The 18,428-nt window shown below is 41.2% G+C and overlaps 1 protein-coding gene across 7 annotated transcripts in view; it reads left to right on the top strand.

Moving 5' to 3' along the window:
• ELAVL3 (ELAV like RNA binding protein 3) overlaps nt 1–18,428 on the top strand; it is a 439,048-nt gene that overhangs the window by 355,982 nt on the left and 64,638 nt on the right. For all 7 annotated transcript variants that reach the window (XM_044084625.1, XM_044084629.1, XM_044084627.1 and 4 more), the window contains one exon: nt 5,898–6,123. In XM_044084625.1, coding sequence (XP_043940560.1) covers nt 5,898–6,123 — 226 coding nt within the window. The remainder of the gene's footprint in view (nt 1–5,897; nt 6,124–18,428) is intronic.

Raw genomic sequence — 18,428 nt, 5'->3', positions numbered from 1 at the left:
AGACTCCCTGTTGTCAAGGAGAAAAGTGGAGATTCAGACTTTCTGGAAAGGGAAAAGGGACTGTCAGAGTGGGAAGGGAGACAAGGTCCATTAAATAGTAATTCTGACTTGTTGGACTGTCCTTGGTTTTGGGGAGGTTCATAAATTATTTTGGACTCCCCTGACATTTCTTCCTAAATGTCTATTTATCAGCATTTCATTGAGAATGTTTTTTTTTTTTGCCAAAATAGGATGAGGGGTTAGAGAATCCCTTAGAAATTTTGGAAAAGCGGGGGGAGCTGGAAAATCTTAGAGATTCCCCTCTTAACAACCTACCCCTTTCATCACACTTTTTGATAATCTCTGTAGCAGAGGTACCAAATCTAAATCTCTATCCAAAGGAGAATTTAAAATCATATTTTCACATCATCTGGGAGGTTTTGAGAATGCAGCCAGGGAAACCTCCTCAAAACAGTTCAATAGCCATGAAAGAAATACAACTGAGTCATACACACACTGTAAAAAAAGAAGTTATGTACTCACCATAACGTTCCATCTGAGTAGGTAACTTCATTTGTCAGCAACCTGTGAGTATCGGATCCGACCTCGGATCCGAGCCGGCAGCTTTCCAAGCTAAAAGATCCGAGCTCTCAGCTCTTCCCCCTTACCCATAATACCCTGCTACCTCCCTCCAGTCCTCAGATCGAGTTTGCCAATTATGCACCCAACAAAAAACAAAGACACTTGAAAGAGGAACACTAACATGATGCATGACAAAGGGAAACCTTCCGTCATAGATATAACCATGAAACAGGCTAGGGGGAAGGAAGGGGGGGGGGTCGATTGCTGACAAATGAAGTTACCTACTCAGATGGAACGTTATGGTGAGTACATAACTTCTTTATCTGAAGTAGTTAACTTCATTTGATCAGCAACCTGTGGGACAGAGTCCCCAGCTACCTAAAACCTTGGGCGGTCCTCAAGGAAAGATATTCCGGAGCACTGCGGAGCCAAATGCTGCCCTACTTCTGGATATCCGATCCAACTTATAATGAGAAATGAGGGTATGAGAAGAGGACCAAGTAGCTGCTGAGCAGATGTCATCTAGAGGAACTTTTGACCAGAATGCTGCAGAAGTAGCCATAGAACGGGTAGAATGGGCATGAACCCCCAAAGGTTCAGGCCAGCCGTAAGCTAAATAAGCGTGCACGATGCAGTGGGATATCCATCTAGCTAAGGTAACTTTCGTAATAGGCTTTCCCAAAAATGGCTTAGCGAAAGACACAAAGAGCTGATCCGATTTCCGAGTAGTGGCTGTCCTGTGCAAGTAAAAACGCAATTGTCTGTGCACATCCAATAAGTGCAATCTGTATTCCCCTTTGTTCTGAAAGTTGGGGAAGAAAACAGGCAAGTTAATGGTTTGGTTGACATTGGATTCGGAGGCCACCTTAGGCAAGAATGAAGGATTAGTCCTGAGAGACACTCTGTCCTTATGGAAAACCAGATACGGGGGTTTCATACAAAGGGCTTGAAGTTCAGAAACCCTTCTGGCTGAAGTAATTGCAATCAGGAAGGCTGTTTTCCAAGATAAAAATTCTAACTCAACCGAAGCTGCCGGTTCAAAGGGTGGGCCAGTCAGTGCCTGAAGAACCAAGGTTAAGTCCCATGGGGGAGCCACATTCTTGACCAGAGGTCTCAACAGAAAAGTGCCTTTTAAAAAGGTTTTGCATACCTTAGCGGACGCTAAGGGACCAAGGTTATCCCCTATGTGGAAATGGGAAATGGCTGCCATTTGGACTTTGACTGTAGAAGCACTGACTCCTTGGTAGAAAATATGGGACAGGAATTCAAGAACCGTTAGAATGGGAGCAGTAAAGGGGTCTAAATCCCTATTTTTGGCCCAGATGGAAAAATGCTTCCATTTACTTCTGTAGATCTTTCTGGTAGAAGGTTTATATGCCGCCACCAGAATAGATTTTACGGGAGATGAGATACCGGGAGTCCTAGCTATCAGTGAAACTGGATCAACCAAGCCATGAGCTTGAGGTCGTCCAGGTTTGGAGGTTGTAATCCCACAGGATGAGAGATCAGATCTGGAATGGGATCTAAGATCCAAGGAGGAGCTGCACTGTGAGACCGCAGGTAAGGGAACCAGATCTGGCGAGGCCAGAATGGGGCTATGAGGATTATCTTGCTCCCCAACCGATGAGCTTTCTGCAGAAATGTTGTCATTAGCAGAAGAGGAGGATAAGCATAAAGAAGACCGGGGGGCCAAGCATGAACCAGAGCGTCTCTGAGGCTCTCCTCTGTTGGGGGAATTAGAGCGAAAAACTCACTGCATTTTGCATTTGAAGGAGAAGCGAAAAGATCACAGCAAGGTTGACCCCATCTGAGGAAGATCTGATTCGCTACTGATGGGTTTAGAGACCACTCGTAAGGTGTGAGGATCGAGCGACTCAGCTTGTCCGCTAGAATGTTGGACCGACCCAGAATGTGCATTGCTATCAGAAAGCGGTTGGTGGAAATCGCCCATTCCCAAACTCTCATAGCCTCTCGACAAAGAGGGTAAGATCTGGTTCCTCCCTGTTTGTTGATGTACCAGACTACTGCCATGTTGTCTGTCTGAATTGCAATAGTCCCCAGAGGAAGAAGGTCTTGAAGGGCTTGCAACGCTAGAAGCACTGCCCTCATCTCCAGGACACTGATATGCAGAACGGTCTCTAAAGGGGTCCACGTGCCTTGGACGGTTCTGCCCATGGAATGCCCCCCCACCTGAGGCGAGAAGCGTCCATGGTCAGCTGGCTTGGGGTTGAGGCATCACAAATGGTCTCCTTTCCCGGAGCTCTCGGGAATGAAGCCACCAAAGAAGGGAGTTCCTGCAAACCCTGTTTAGGGGAATCGGAGAATCCAATGGGTGAAGGAGGAGAGACCATTGAACCTGAAGAGCCCATTGAAGGACTCTCATGTGCAATCGTGCCAGAGGTGAAAGGCTGATGGCTGCCGCCATGGAACCTAGGGCTCTCAGGACCAGTTCTGCAGGTGGGGCTGGGGACTGTAGAAGCGCTATTACATGGAGTGACAAGTTGCGCAACCTGTCCGCTGTTAGAAAGGCTTTGGACTGGAGCGCATTTTTCCTGGCCCCTATGAAATCCAGAACTTGCACAGGATGAAGAGACGACTTCTGAAAATTTATGGTAATGCCTAGATGCTGGGCCAAGGATAAGGAATAATCCCTGGCAGAGCAGAGCAGATGCCTGGTGGGGGCGGTGAGGAGCCAGTCGTCTATGTACGGAAAGACCTGAATTCCCTGAAGTCTCAGGTGGGCTGCTACAACTGCCATGACCTTGGTGAACACCCTGGGGGCTGTGGTGAGGCTGAATGGGAGAACCCTGAACTGAAAATGACTGGCTCCTAGCCGAAAGCGGAGAAATCTCCTGGACCGTCTGTCCATGAGAATGTGGTAGTACGCATCCTTGAGGTCTATGGAGCACATCCAGTCGTTCTCCTGTAGAAGAGGGAGAATAGATTGCAGCATGACCATCCAGAATTTCTCTTTGGCAATGAACAGGTTTAGAGTTGACAGGTCGAGAATTGGCCTTAAGTCGTCCGTCTTTTTTGGCATTTGACCTTTTATCTTCCTGTCCATATTCAGAATCTTGAATGGATTCAGGAACAGAGCTATTCCTCTTTCTATTACCAGAAACCACCTTATAAGAAGAGTCAAAAGCATGAAATAAACTCTGAGCCAGACCTAGTAAAATACTGTTGTCTAAGGAAATCTGAGGAGGAGTAAGTATATGTTTAGTTTTATGGGGGGGGTTGACAGGAAAATGGGGCCAACAGTATTATTAATAGCAACAGCAGCTCCCTACGGATGAGCACAACATTCTGACCAAACAGGGAAGTCTTTTCTGCTCCGTCTCCCAGGAATGACAAGAGTGGCTTTCCCTTGCCCACTGAGGGGACTGCAAAAGCTGTAGAGGACAGTGCTAACCCCTAGTCCATAGTGGCTGTAGGTGCTACACCACTGGGATCCAGGGTAAAAGATGAGTGGTCAAGCTATGACCACAACAGAGTCACCCACTTGCGGCTGAGGGAAATGTCTAGCCTGCTCTGGTGACAAAGGCTGTTTGCTTAAATTTTCTTTTTGCAGCCAGAAGAAGGACCGACCATGGTACTGGTAGTTTCTTCCATGGTCAAGCCGAAAATGGTGCCAGTGAAAATTCAAAGTCTTTAAAATAATTTTTTTACACAAAAACACAGTAAAAAGCTCTTTAAAACACTGTGTCAGCCCCCAAAAAGTAAAACAACACAATTTTTACAAAAAAATAAATAAATTTTAAGCAAACAGGAAAAAGGTGTGCTTCTGTTTACAAGTACACTTAAGACTCAAAATAGTCCATTAAAACATAAACTACTATCTTAAAAATAAGTTTCCTAAACAGGAAGGTACAATAAAACAACAATTTTTTTTTCACTTGGAAGGTTCTTCTCCAAAGAAAACTTGGCTTGTCACCCACACCTGTATTTTTAGGCAGCTCAGTTCAAGTGTGGAAGGTGCTCTAAAGCTTGGAAGCTGGTCCGCATTTATATCCCTAAACAAGATATAACCCATATAGCTAAGGCTACTGTAGCAGTGATCATACCAGTCTCCAGTACAATGCCTGCCTTTTTCTGACACTACCCCAACTGAACCTTGTAAGCATGATGGTGACCAAAATATTCTTGATACCCAGTGCAGTGTATCATATGGGGATTCTTCAATGGACACTGAGTGGCCAGTGGGATCAAAATTTGAACTCCATCTCCACAGTAATACAACTATCCAAATTCTGCCTCCAGTATCTATAGTGGTGGTGTCACTTCAACAATCTTGTCCAGGGCTGTCCACTCATTTCCCCTTCCCTCACAATGATGGCCACAGGAGGAACTGTTTGGGGTAGAGGGCCAAGAGAACTTGGTCACAACACAAGGTTTCACTGTCCATCAGTGTTGTGGAGCTGAAGGTGGTCTGCCTTACTTTGCAGGCCTTACTGACTAGTTGATCTTTTTCAGGGGAAGATCAGGAAAATAAATTGTGCAGTGATTAGGAAACAAACCCAGATCAACTGCTTGGGAAGCAGCTGTGCTAACTGCTGTAACAAACATGCTCAAGTTCTCAAACATCAGCAGTTCTTCCCTTGTTGTGTAGCACTGTTTACAAAACAGTATATATTCCTACTACATTATTTTTGCCTATGACAAATAAGATCACAACCCTTTTAATAATGGGGTTATGTACTTAATAAATACTTTTTTCAGCCTTTGCAAACTAAGATTTAGTACAGTGTGTAATTTGCAGAAAATTAACTGACTGCCTCTAAGACGATATACTGAACAGGCCCAATTCGAAAAGACTTGCTCTCAGTGTAAGTGACTTACACTGAGAGCAAGTCTTTTGGAGTCTGGGCCAACAAGTATGGGATGTCTGCAACCAGTTAATTAATTATCAGTTTCATTCTACAAATCAGCCTGCAATTCTTCAAATATACAGTTCTGAAGTCCTAAAATATCCTAAAGATTGTGTATAAAGAAGCAAAACAACCTTTGTTTTTAAATAAAAAAATTCTCACATGCATCATAAAGCATGCAAACATTTTTTATGTAAAAACAAAAGGTAATTTCACACCATTTTATAAACATCTAGTTTTAAAATCTCTTCCAAATATGAAAGACTAAGCTTACAGAGCCGTATTTATGGCATTAATATCAATATACTTGTGAATTAGTTAACTGAAAATACCAGGAAGGAAAACAAAAGGTTCAGTTAGTTACTATGCATTTACAGAGCTATCGTGCACAACTATATATTTAGTCAGTGACATTTTGGATTTTTTTATTGCTATCTAGTTGATACATTTTTTTACTGTTATAAACAGGTGTGTCTCGAGGAGTAGGATTTATTCGATTTGACAAGAGAATAGAAGCAGAAGAAGCCATCAAGGGTCTGAATGGACAAAAGCCATTGGGTGCAACAGAACCAATCACAGTAAAATTTGCAAATAACCCTAGTCAGAAGACAGGCCAAGCACTGCTCACACAACTTTATCAGACTACTGCAAGGCGATACACAGGCCCACTACATCATCAAACACAACGATTCAGGTAAGATTAGGAATAATGAAAACAGAAAGAATAATATTTCCCAGCACAGGGTTCATTAGTGCATATTTCTTAGCTTTTGTATGCCCATTATTTAAACCTCTTCTCAAAGCATACTACTAAAATTTCAAAATACAAATGATTATTTCAAATGCAATTAAGATGTACAAGATATGCCACTGTACTCAACATGTAATCTTATGAAGAGCGATCCTCTTTTATCCAGTTTTATCTAATTTCTAATTGGAAAGTACCTCAGTTAAAATCAGTAAAGGCTTCCATGGTCATACTGAAGGGATGCAGTTTATATCTGACACATACACGTGGCTGTTTTTTCATGTTCAACTTGACATACTGCCACACTTAAAAAACTGAGTAACTGATAGTTGCTGGTTCTGTAGCACACTGACTGTTAATACTGAAGCAAAAGAGACATCCCCAAAGAATACTGACTTCCATAGACTTCAAAAATATCAGTTTGTTGTTTTGGAGGGCAAGCAAGTAAACAGCTAGAAACACTGGGTTGGGTGGTTGGCATAATGGTTAAGATGTTTATCTCAAAGGCACACAGTACTGGGTATGATCCTCAAATTTGAGGGAAACTGGCTAGGCTTAAAATGGCCCACAAGGCAAGTAGCCATGTACTTACCTATGAATTATGCATAAAGTGATTTGTGAAAGCATTTTTGCATCAGATCCTGATGAGGTCAGCAGGCAGGATGATGAAGGGATCTGGGCATACTTCTCAACTGTCCAAAATTTTACAGAATCTCTCTGATTTTGCCTCATAGTTTTGCCCCAACCTTAAAAATTCTGAATTTCTGGTAAATCGCTAAGGATTTCAGTCAGTCAATAATGGCAAACAAGAATAAGCATATGAAGTTTCACAGTTCTTATTGTTCATAAAATGTATGTTGATGCAAAACCTGTTGTTCTATTAACTTTTTTATGTGAATTAGAGTAATAGTTACTAATAGTCTATGTGTTTGGTCTTTCTTAAGCAAAAAAGCCTGACAGGCATGAGACTGAGACATATTTTTTATATATGTATATGTGCATATGTATACATATATATATATATATATATAGAGAGAGAGAGAGAGAGAGACTATTCACTGAAAGCACATTTCACTGAAAGTCAAATGACTGTGCCCAAATCACTGAAAGCTCAATTAACTGAAAACTCAATTCACTGAAACACATTTCACTGAAAGTTATATATGGCCTTTTCCCCACAGTTGTGCGACCCTGGAGTTAGTATATATAGTAAGGGGGGGTGGGGGGCACCTCCTCCCACATCGGGGGTGTGGGGAACTCCCACATATTTTCTATATATAGTAAGTTCAGAAAAGAGTAATTTATTAGAATTGCAAGTACACATGTATAAAGTTCAAAATATTTAAAATAGGTGAGGGAATATGCCCTCCAAACCCCCCTTACTATAAATACTCAATCCAGGGTCGCACAACAGTGGGGAAAAGGCCATATACAACTTTCAGTGGAATGTGTTTCAGTGAATTGTGTTTTCAGTGAATTGAGCTTTTAGTGAATTGTGCACAGTCAAATGTGTTTCAGTGAAATGTGCGTTCAGCGAATAGTCCTGACCCATATATATATATATATATATATATATATATATATATATATACACACATATATCTAAATGGTCAAGTAATGTCTAACCCAAAGAGGAAAATACACAGTACACATGGCACTGAAACAATAACAACAGCCTAACATGGAGTGGGAGAACTATTATTGGGGTCTTACACAAGAAGCTGGAATGGATAAAGAAGTATTTGAGTCACACATGTAAAGATTAGTGGCACACCTAAAACATGAAGAAAAGGTGTGTACATTTAGTATGAAAGTACAGAGTAACCCACATGCATCATAAAGGTAGAGATAGTAATGATTAATAGCACATGTGCAACATGAAAATGGAATAAAAAAGATGAGGAACACACATGAAACATGAAGCTGGAGTGAGTAAAAAATGCTTAGAACAACATGCAACCGGATTTTGTAAGGAAACATGAAGAACACACAAGAGACAGGCAGCTTGAGTGGATAATGAAGGCTTAGGGACACGCATGAAACATGAAGCTGGATGAGTAAGAAATAATTAACAGCATAAATGATACATGGAGCTGATGTGGGTAAGGAAGAGTTAAGAACATGAAATTTGAAGCTAAAGACATTATAGAAGGACTGAGGGCACATGAAGCATGAAGAGGCAGTGGGTAAGGAAAGATCTGGAGCACACACTAAATATAATGCTGGAATGGGTAAGGAATTCTTGGGAGCATATATGAAATATAAAGCTGGAATGGCTTAGGCACTCTTAAAACATGAAGCTAGAGTGAGTACGAAAGAATTAGGAGCACACCTGAAATATTAAGGTGGAGTGGGTGAAAAAAGATTTAAGGGCACACATGGACATGAAGTTAGAGTAGATAAGAAAGGACTAGAAGTGCAGAATATCACATGCAACACAAAAATGAAATGGGCAAGGGAGAAAGCAGCAAACATGAAACACGAATCAGGAGTTTCTAAGGCAGGATGAAGAGTACACAAGGAATGAGAAGGTGGAATAGGCAAAAAAAGGCTTAAAAGCGCACATGAAATATTAGGTTAGAGAAGGTAAGGAGTATTAGTAGCAAAACCAAAATATTAAGTGGGTAAGGAAGGTTTAGGAGCACACACGACACATGAAGGCTGAATGAGTTTTCCTGGATTAGGAAAACACATGAAAATGAAGGTGGATTGGATAAAAAAGGACAAAAAGAACAGGAGCAATCATGAAAGATGAAGGTACAATAGCTAAGGAAGACTAAGGAATAGACATAAAACTGGAGTCAGTGAGGAGGGACAACTAGAACACAGGAAACATAAAAGTGGAGTGGGTAAGACAGGATTAGGATCACACATGAAACTTGAACCTAAAATGGGAAAGGAAGGCTTAGAGGCATACAAAAAACAAAACTGTTCTGGGTAAGAAATGATTAAGAGTATGCATGAAACTGAAGGTAGAGTTTGCAAGGATGGATTAGCAGTAAACATGAAACACGAAGGTGGAGTGGGTAAGGGAAGATTTAAGATAGCTCATGTAACATACAGCTTGGGTGGATAAGAACGGACAAACTGTGCTGAATTCCACTTGCAAGATGAAACTGAAGTGATTTAGGGTGATATGGAGCACTCGTGACACACACAGCTGAGGATTATAAATGGATTTTTAAGAAATCCTTACATAAATATAAATCTATTTGTACCTTGATCAGATTAGTGGCATTTAACTTGTCCATTTCCTTGTTCCTGAGAAAATTTGCTGTCTCCCCTAAATATGTCTAATTTTGATTTACACTCCATCATTAGCATCTTCCTTCTTTAATGTATCTATTTTATTTATTTATTTTACATTTGTTTACCGGGACAGTCCGACTGGATACATGTCCATTTTCAGTGGAGGCCCGGGGAGAAAAGCTCCATATCTACAAACTTACATAGATTACACAAGAAGTTAGAAAACAATTAGAATATATAAAAATAAAGTGATTATGTACAATGGTTTAGTAGTGTTCCCTAGTAGGGACTCACAATTCTCATGGACAGACACAATTAAAAGTAAGAGACATCAGATTAGAAACAGAGCTTGGTGACGTAGTTACATGTTATGATATTTACAGATTATGCTTTCAGTTTATAACTTAATCAGGGTTGGTACATGGGCAGAGCCAGTTCACTTTGAGATACTGTTTGAGGTTTTTTTTAAGAGACTTTTGGAGGATTGTAGGGTTATATAGTTTGGCAACGAATTCCACGAACGAAGTTGGCAAACAGGGATTCACTGACTCCAAGAATTTCCTTGGGATTTTGGTATGTATGAATGTATGTTAAGTAATATTTTTTGGCTGTATTTTAATTTTTTTTGTACACCAATTTTCAGACTATTTTTAAACTAGATTATACACTTGCAGGATAATTTTATAGCTGCATTGTATAATTTTCAGGGCTATGTGAGGGGGAGCAGAGTGAAATTACTGTGTTCAGGGTATTATTGTAGGTGTAGGAAATAGGATACTAGGGGTAAACTAGCAAATTTAAACAATATGGAGGGAGCCAAATTACTGTGGAGACAGCATAAAGGTACAGTAAACAGTACATAGAATTTGTTATATGTTTTTAGTACATTATAAGGTATTAACCTTATCAAATTCCAGGTATCTAACTATAATGTTGCACAAAAAAAACACTCTGCCACTAAAGCAATTCTTTTTAGTATTTCAATTGAATTTTGGTCTCTAGAACTTATTAATTTTATAAAAGCAAAGGTGTACAACAGATTAGATGTTTATCTGTGGGATTGACAGGGGCTACAGTGTCTTAATCTACACAGCTGATGCCAATTTATAAGTGATGATGTCGGTTTTAAACCTACATACCAGACACCAAATAATATGTAGTGCATGCAGTACAGTGATACAGTCCGATATTTGGAAAAAGACAAATCAGTTAAGCATTACTACAAGGTGAGACCCAGTCTTAGTAAATGTCAAGCATCCCCTGCTTAACTTGTTAGGGTTGGGTCTCACCCTAGACAGACAAATCTGCCATTACTGGCCAGCATTCAACAGCAGCAGAATAAAAAAAGATTTGTTTTTGCCAGCAGTCTGTACTGGTAATTTGTCCTAACTTCCTGTTATAAACTTAGAAAGTAGCTAGAAGAACAGGATGCATGTTCAACTGAGTTTTCTGAAGGATACAAGTCTAAAACTCAAGCATCCGTCATTATTTAGAGACTTGGTCATCTGAAAACCAAATATTTTATGAGAAACAGATGAAACATATGAGGCACAAATCTGGACATTCTGTGAACATCTGGACATTTGAGAGGCATGGAAAGGTGAATGTAAACATAAGGGACTGAGTTAAACTGCCTTTCTAACACAGCCTGCCAAATGCTTTACAGCTTTGAAAGCCAGCAAAAAGTTCAGTTGTGTACACTTACCATAATTGTAGATGTTCGAGTGTATTCACTATTGCATTCATCACTTTTAGGTTATCTGCTTGCAGTAGCCCTCATTTGACCTGATTAACAAAGTCTTGGGTCCTGCGTCGGTTGCTGTCCCTTCTTCCATGATGTCAGGTCATCAGGGGTAAAAAACATGCAGCCGACACCATTACATCAGTTTTTCTTGCCCCAGATGTTGGGTGCCCCCTTAATGGGAAGCTATTAAATCTATAAATTTACAAGGTTATACCTCCAACAAAAAAGCAAATACATCAAAAAGCTTTTGAACATAGTAAAGGAGAGTAGAGGTATATCCAAAAGAAGAAAGGGGGCTGGAGGGAGGGTAAGCAGGGCTGCAACAGTGAATACACTCGAACATCTACATTTATGGTAAGTGTACATAGCTGCACTGTGTTCTTCGTGTTTCACTGTTGCAGTCATCACTTTTGGGTAGATTCCCAAAGCTAAGGATGAGAGGAGGAATTTAGATAGCATTAGGACCAGCTAAAAGGCCCTGCAAGACTGCAGTGGCAAAGCCAGCTCTGGATTTAGAGAAAATTGGCAGATGGTAATGCTTGGTGAAAGTATGTACAGAACTCAAGGTAGCAGCTTCTAGGATGTCCCTGGTAGGGACGCCTCCGAGAAAGGCAGTAGAGGTAGATGCAGCCCTGGTTGAGTGGGGTCTGATCCCCTGTGGGATAGGTTTTCCATGGTGTTTGTAGCAGAAATGAATGCAATGGCCTATCCATTTGGAAAAGGTTTGCTTTGAAATAGCCTTCCCCTCTGCCCCTGCAGCAAATGCTACCAGCAGTTGATCAGATTTCCTTTGAGGTTTAGTTCTGTTCAAGTAGAATCTAAGTTGTCTGTGCACGTCTAAGGAGTGCAGAATCCATTCCCCTTTGTTCTGTGGATTAGGAAAGAAGGTTGATAAATGTATGGACTGATTAAGGGCCACACTGGATACCACCTTGGACATGAAGGAAGGATTGGTCCTGAGGGACACCCTGTCTGCATGAAAGATGATGAAAGGCTCCAATGCCATGAGGGCATGTAATTCAGATACCCTTCTTGCTGAAGTGATAGCTTAAAGGAAAGCTGTTTTACAAGAAAGGGATTTTAAGTCCACAGTGGCAGCTGGCTCGAAAGGAGGAAGGGTGAGCTTTTTCAATACCAAATTGACGTCCCAGGCTGGAGTTGGAGCTCTCCTGGGTGGTCATAGATTTTTGGCCCCTCTGAGGAACTGCTTAAGCAGTGGATGAGAGAAGAGGGATGGTTCTGTGTTATAATGAACTGAAATGGCTGAGGCGTGAATTCTGATGGAGGAGAAAGACAGGCCCTTGTGAAGCATCTCAGTTAAGTATTGTAAAATCTGAGGTAAATTGGTCACTGCTGTGCTCATCCCTTGAGAATCGTTCCAGACACAGAATCTTTTCCATTTTTCAATGTAAGACTTTCTGGTACTAGGCCTCCTTGCCTCTAAAATGATATCCATCACTGGTTTACTGAGGGATGGTAAAGGATCAATTATTTAATTAGCCAGGCTGCTAGGTTCAGTGTTTGAAGCTGAGGGTGCAGAATCTGGTTCTCCTGCTGAGACAATAGAGTAGAAGTCTGAGGCAGGTGCCATGGGGCCAACAGTGACACACTGTGCAAGAGGGGGTACCAGTGTTGGCATGGCCAGTCTGGTGCAATCAAAATCGTCCTTGGTTTGTCTTGTTTGATCTTTAGTAGCACTTTGGAGAGCAGAGGCAGAGGAGGAAAGGCATAAACAGCTGAAAGACAGAGCATCCACTTTCCAAGCTTGTTTGTGGGGAGTCCTTGTGCAAAATTTGTCCAACTGATAGTTCTGGGGGGAAGCAAACAGGTCTATATCTGGGCTCCCCCATTTGCTTGTCAACATGTCGAAAATCCTTGGTTCCAGTTTCCACTCGTGTGGGTCCATGAGGTTTCTGCTTAGTTCGTCTGCCAGTGTATTTAGTTTTCCTGGCAGGAACTGAGCTTGTAGATGCACTTGATAGCTCAGGACTGTGTTCCACAATGCCATGGCTAGTCTGCAGAGGGGGTAAGAATGTGTACCCCCCTGCTTGTTTATGTACCACATAACAGTGGTGTTGTCCGCCTTTACCATTAATTGTCCTGGAAGAATGTGGTCCTTGAAGGCTGTCAGAGCATTCTGTACAGCTAACATTTCTTTTTGATTGATGTGCAGGTGCATTCGACTTGGGTTCCATTTGCACTGAATGCACTTCCCTGCCAAATGAGCCCCCCATGCATAATCTGATGTGTCTTTTGTTAGAGTTTGGGCAGCAGGGGGTGTTGTGAATGGTAGTCCCTTGTTTTGGTGGCAGGCCTCTGCCCACCAAAGAAACTCTAGGCATAGGCAAGGTATGATAGGAATCATTGCTTCTAGATCCTGAGAATGTTGACACCATAGGCTTTTTAGATACCATTGTAGTTTCCTCATATGCAGTCTTGCATATGGAATTAGAAGAATGCAAGAGGCCATGAACCCCAAGGCTTGTAGTGTTTGCCTTGCAGATAGTAGGGTTTTTGTGGCCACTTGTTTGAAGTAGGTTGTCAAATAAATTTGTTTCTCTGGCGTGAGGTAAGCCATCTGGGAATTTGTATTCAAGCTTGCTCCCAGGAATATAATTTGTTGACTGGGTACCAGGTGTGATTTCTTTACGTTTATGGTGTACCCCAGACAAGTCAGCACCCTTTGAACAAAGGCCAGATGATTCAAAAGTATGTCCTGGCTTTGTGCCTGAATTAAACAATCATCCAGATATGGGTATATTTGAATATTTCTTTGCCTACAAAATGCAATGACTGGGGCTAGGCACTTTGTGAATACCCTGGGCACAGTAGATATGCCAAAGGGCAGTGCAGAGAACTGGTAGTGATTGTAGCCTGCTTTGAAGCGTAGGTATCTTCTGCAAGATTCCCTGATTGGGATGTGCAGGTATGCCTCCTTTAAATTGAGTGTTACCATCCAGGCATCTTTTCCTAGCATAAGAAGCAACTGGTGAAGAGTTAGCATCTTGAATTTTGGAATCACCAAAAAGGTGTTTAGAATAGATAGGTCCAGAATAGGACACCACAAATTGTCTTTTATGGGTACCAGGAAAAGTCTTGAGTAGAAACCTTGTCCTTTTTCCTCTTCTGGAACAGTTTGAATAGTCTTTATGTTTAAAAGAGAAAGTATTTGCTTTTGAGCCTCTGCCCACTGATTTGGGGGTAGATCTGGCCAACCTTCTGGCATTGGTAATGTGTGGAAGTGAAATCTGTATCCTTGGGACACTATATTTAAAACCCATTTGTCCTGGGTAATGAGTTCACAGTTTTTGGCCTGCAGACCAATCTTTCCCCCTAAAGGAGCATTCAGTTGAGAAGTGCTTGGAAGTTGTAAAATCAAGTCATTGAGGCAGTTTTCCATAGGGGGGAGTCGTACTACTCCCAAATTTGGGAGCAGAAGCCCCCCACTGCTTAGTCTTGTGTGTACCCTGGGACTGAAACCTGGGGTTTCTGCTGTGTCTGGGTTTGGCTTGAGAAGACCTGGAAAGGGCCAGAAAGGACCAATTCTTAGAGGGCCAATGCCTGCTAAATCTTGGAGGCTGAACTTGTAAGAAATCTTTAAGTTTGCATAGATTTAGCTTTATCTTCCATCTTTTTAAGAACTTCCTCAGCTTTGTTGCCAAACAGGCGGATTTAAGGGAGCATCCAACAGTTTAGCTTAAATGTGATCAAGCAAAGACTGCTCCTTAAGCCAAGCATACCTTCTGAGTACAGACCCAGTGACAGCAGCCCTGCAAGAGGCCTCTAAAGAATCAAACCCACATTGCAAAGTATGTTTTCCAACCTTTTCAGCAGAATACATTAAATCTTGTAGTTCCTTATTTTCAGCACAGTCAGGAATCAACATCATTTTCTGTTTAAGTAATCCAATAACATGTTGTTGATATTTTAACAGATGAAACTGACAGTTTAAGGCCCTAACGGCCAAAGTTGCAGAAGTGTAAACTTTCTTACCCATCTATCCAGTGCCCTGGAGTCTCTATCAGAAGGGGTAGGGTTCTTGGCAGTAGAAGCCTTAATGCCCTTGGGTCCCTGTGAAATAGTCTCTGTATCCGCAATAAGATTTTTAAAAAGGAACTTGTGAGAGTAAGGAACCCTGTAATATCTGTAAGGTTTTCTGGGAGCAGGAGGCAAAGAATCAGGGGCCAGACTAGATTCTGAGAAGGCATCATCGACAATGACTAGTACAGGAGGTATAGCTAAAGGCCTATGCTGAGGTAGAAGTAAGAAATCCCTAAGCCTCTTTTTTGAATCAGGAAAAATCCTGGCTTTCCCGGTGGAAATGCTCTCTAAGAGTGTGCAAGGTTTCACCAAAGGAAAAATCCTCTGGAGGAGAAGCAGAGGGAATAGAGTCCTCTGCATCAGAATCCTCATAAGTAGATAAGGGTAAATCCTGGTCATCAGAAGAATCAGGAAAATCGAATCCTGGTCAGAAGATTCATAAACAAACTCAGTCCTAGGTCTCTTGGAAGGGGGAGGTTGGCTTCCCCTGATTAAAGTTATAAGATCTTCAGCCATTTTATCATTTGTTTTTTAGGCATAGAGGCCTGAACATGCGGCCTGGGTGTCAGCTTTCTAGGCAAGGTTCGAGGTTTAAGCTTTGAAGAAGAAGGATGCGTTGGTTTAATATGCAAGTCCGTAGGCCTGAATACACCCTCAGAAGCCAGTGCCTGCACAGCAGCTCCGGACCCATCCAAGGTAGAGACATCCGCAGGTTCCACAGCTGAAGCATCTCGCAGCATACCGGACTCCGAATGGTCTCAGTAGAGGCCTGCGAGTCAGAAGTAGCAGGTATCAGGGGCTGTGAAAACACCTCACTGAGTACCGGCAAACTGGCGACTGGCTTAGGAGAAGCGTCGTTGGTAGTTTTGGACCTAGGTGGCCTGTCTCTGTCTTTATCTTTGCACTTTTTCTGAACACCGGTAGTCGGATGGCTTATTGACGACATTTCTGGATAATTGAACCGCGAACCGACATATTTAGAGGCAAAAATATACCAACGACGGATAGTGCATTGATTAAATAAGGCACAAAACCAACAGCAAGATACGTCGTGGTCAGGGCCTAGGCAAGGAATACAGTACGAATGAAAATCTTTGAGAGGTATTTGCTTTCCACAAATAATGCAATTATTAACTTTTACTGACATCGGAGAGGAACAAGAAATAGTTTCCCCAACTTGGTACTTAGCTTTAGTTGAAGACTTTGGTTCTGAAACTCGAAAACGAAAATTTCAGAAGTCGGCTGACCAGCACTTGTGAACTGCTTCTGTTTCGGGCACCACATGGCAAGAAAGACTGATGTAATGGCATTGGCTGCATGTTTTATACCCCTGACGACCTGATGTCATGGAAGAAGGGACAGCAACCAACGCAGGACCCAAGACTTTGTTAATCAGGCCGACTGAGGGCTACTGCAAGCAGATAACCCAAAAGTGATGACTGCAACAGTGAAACACGAAGAACATCACAGCATTTCTTTTTCTTTCTTACTATAATTAGTAGTACAAGGAGCAGATAAAGCTCAATGCACTACAAATAATTATAATAGGGTGTACAATCATAGCCCTTCATTCTTGAGGTGAATTTCTTGGTATCCATGTCTCAAACACATAATAAGCAGCTTATGACTGGTGACCTACTCATAATCCTCTATGCTATCGATGACTAACCTTAACAACATATGGTAAATGTTCTCTATAAGCTAAGATAATAGTCAGAGCCAGCACACCCAAATAGGCTTTACATTGTTTAGCTGTACATCAGATTTATAATCACTGCCTGTCCAAGATTTCACTCACTTCATACTAAGTTCACTGCCTTCGAGTGCAGTCTTACCAACAGTAAATGACCTGACTAATGTTTTTACACAAACTCACACACAAGTAATATTTCCAAGGAATGGGTTAATTGAATATTTTCAGTAACAGCACTCCCTTCACTAACTTTTCATTAATATTGCCACCAGTTAGACCACAAAACAAAATAGAAACAAAACTACTGTTTACCATTAAAATAAGCTGTTAAATATCTGTATGGTAGAAACAGGCTGAGCAGTAACTCTTTGAAAGGCTAAACCAATAATCATTAATATAACATGATAGTTACCAGCCACCAGCACTTAAAATGAAACAATAAAACTCTTTATCAAAATAAATACATTTATGCAATGCACTTTGTAAAGTCAAATATATAAACAGCTGTGTACTGGCACAAAGAAAATACAAAATAAGTGTTTAAAAGAACATATGGAAAAAATAACTCAGATTAACAACTCATCTGGATCTGTCACCACCACCAGTAAAAACATATACTTAGGTTCATAGATTAGTATTAAGCTAACTGCCCGTGGGAGCCATTTTTTTTAAGCCTAACCAATTACCCCATGTAAGAATCAAACCTGCACCTTGTGTCTGTAAGGTAAAGACCTTACCCATTACACTAACCTCCCAACCCGAAACTTAATTTCTATCTACCTCTGAGTTGGGTGTACAGACAGTAGTTGTATCATTTGATATACAAATGGAATCCAACTTGAGCTCTGTTTCAAGAATGCAGTCTGCTATGCAGAGTCTAGAATCAAGGCAGTAACTCATGTGGAAATGGTTTCTTCCATGTAGTCCTTCCTGTTTAAATTTAAAATACAGATAATGTTTTTCTTGCATGGAAGGGAAGGCTATGTCTAACATGCAAGTGTCCAAATAAGATAATGTTTTTTTTAAACTGAAAGGACTGCAACACACCTGAAAAACATATTTTGTTTTAGTTTCTGCTGGTTTAGTACACCTAATAAGTACAATTTACTTTATCTACATTCAGTACGTCAACATTTTACATATAGCAAGAATTTACACAACCATTTTTTAAGAAAAAAATTGCATCTGTATTAGCTGAACACTACACCTCAACAATCTGCATCATAATACTAACTGGGTGCATTAATGTGTTTCAGTCAGTCATGTTACAGGATCATTACAGTCTGTGGCAAATCTTTCTGCATGAAACATAACTGCTAGGCTGAACTTCCATCATCAGCACACTGGCTGCAGCCTGTTACTCTAGTGATGTGTGGTGAAGTCTTAATAAAATCAGGTCACTAAGAGAAATAGACGTTAAAGTCTCATAAGCTGTATTTCTTCTGTTCTTATGTAGTGTGGCATCACTGTCAGCTAAGGTGTTAAATCTAATCTAAAAGAACAAGCAAACATTATACTAAACTT

This window comes from Protopterus annectens, chromosome 9.part0 (genome assembly GCF_019279795.1).
Source record: "Protopterus annectens isolate FY-2018-M chromosome 9.part0, PAN1.0, whole genome shotgun sequence".
Lineage (NCBI taxonomy): Eukaryota > Metazoa > Chordata > Ceratodontiformes > Protopteridae > Protopterus > Protopterus annectens.
The sequence above is the reverse complement of the archived record's forward strand: the minus strand, read 5'-3'. Positions and strand labels throughout refer to the sequence as shown.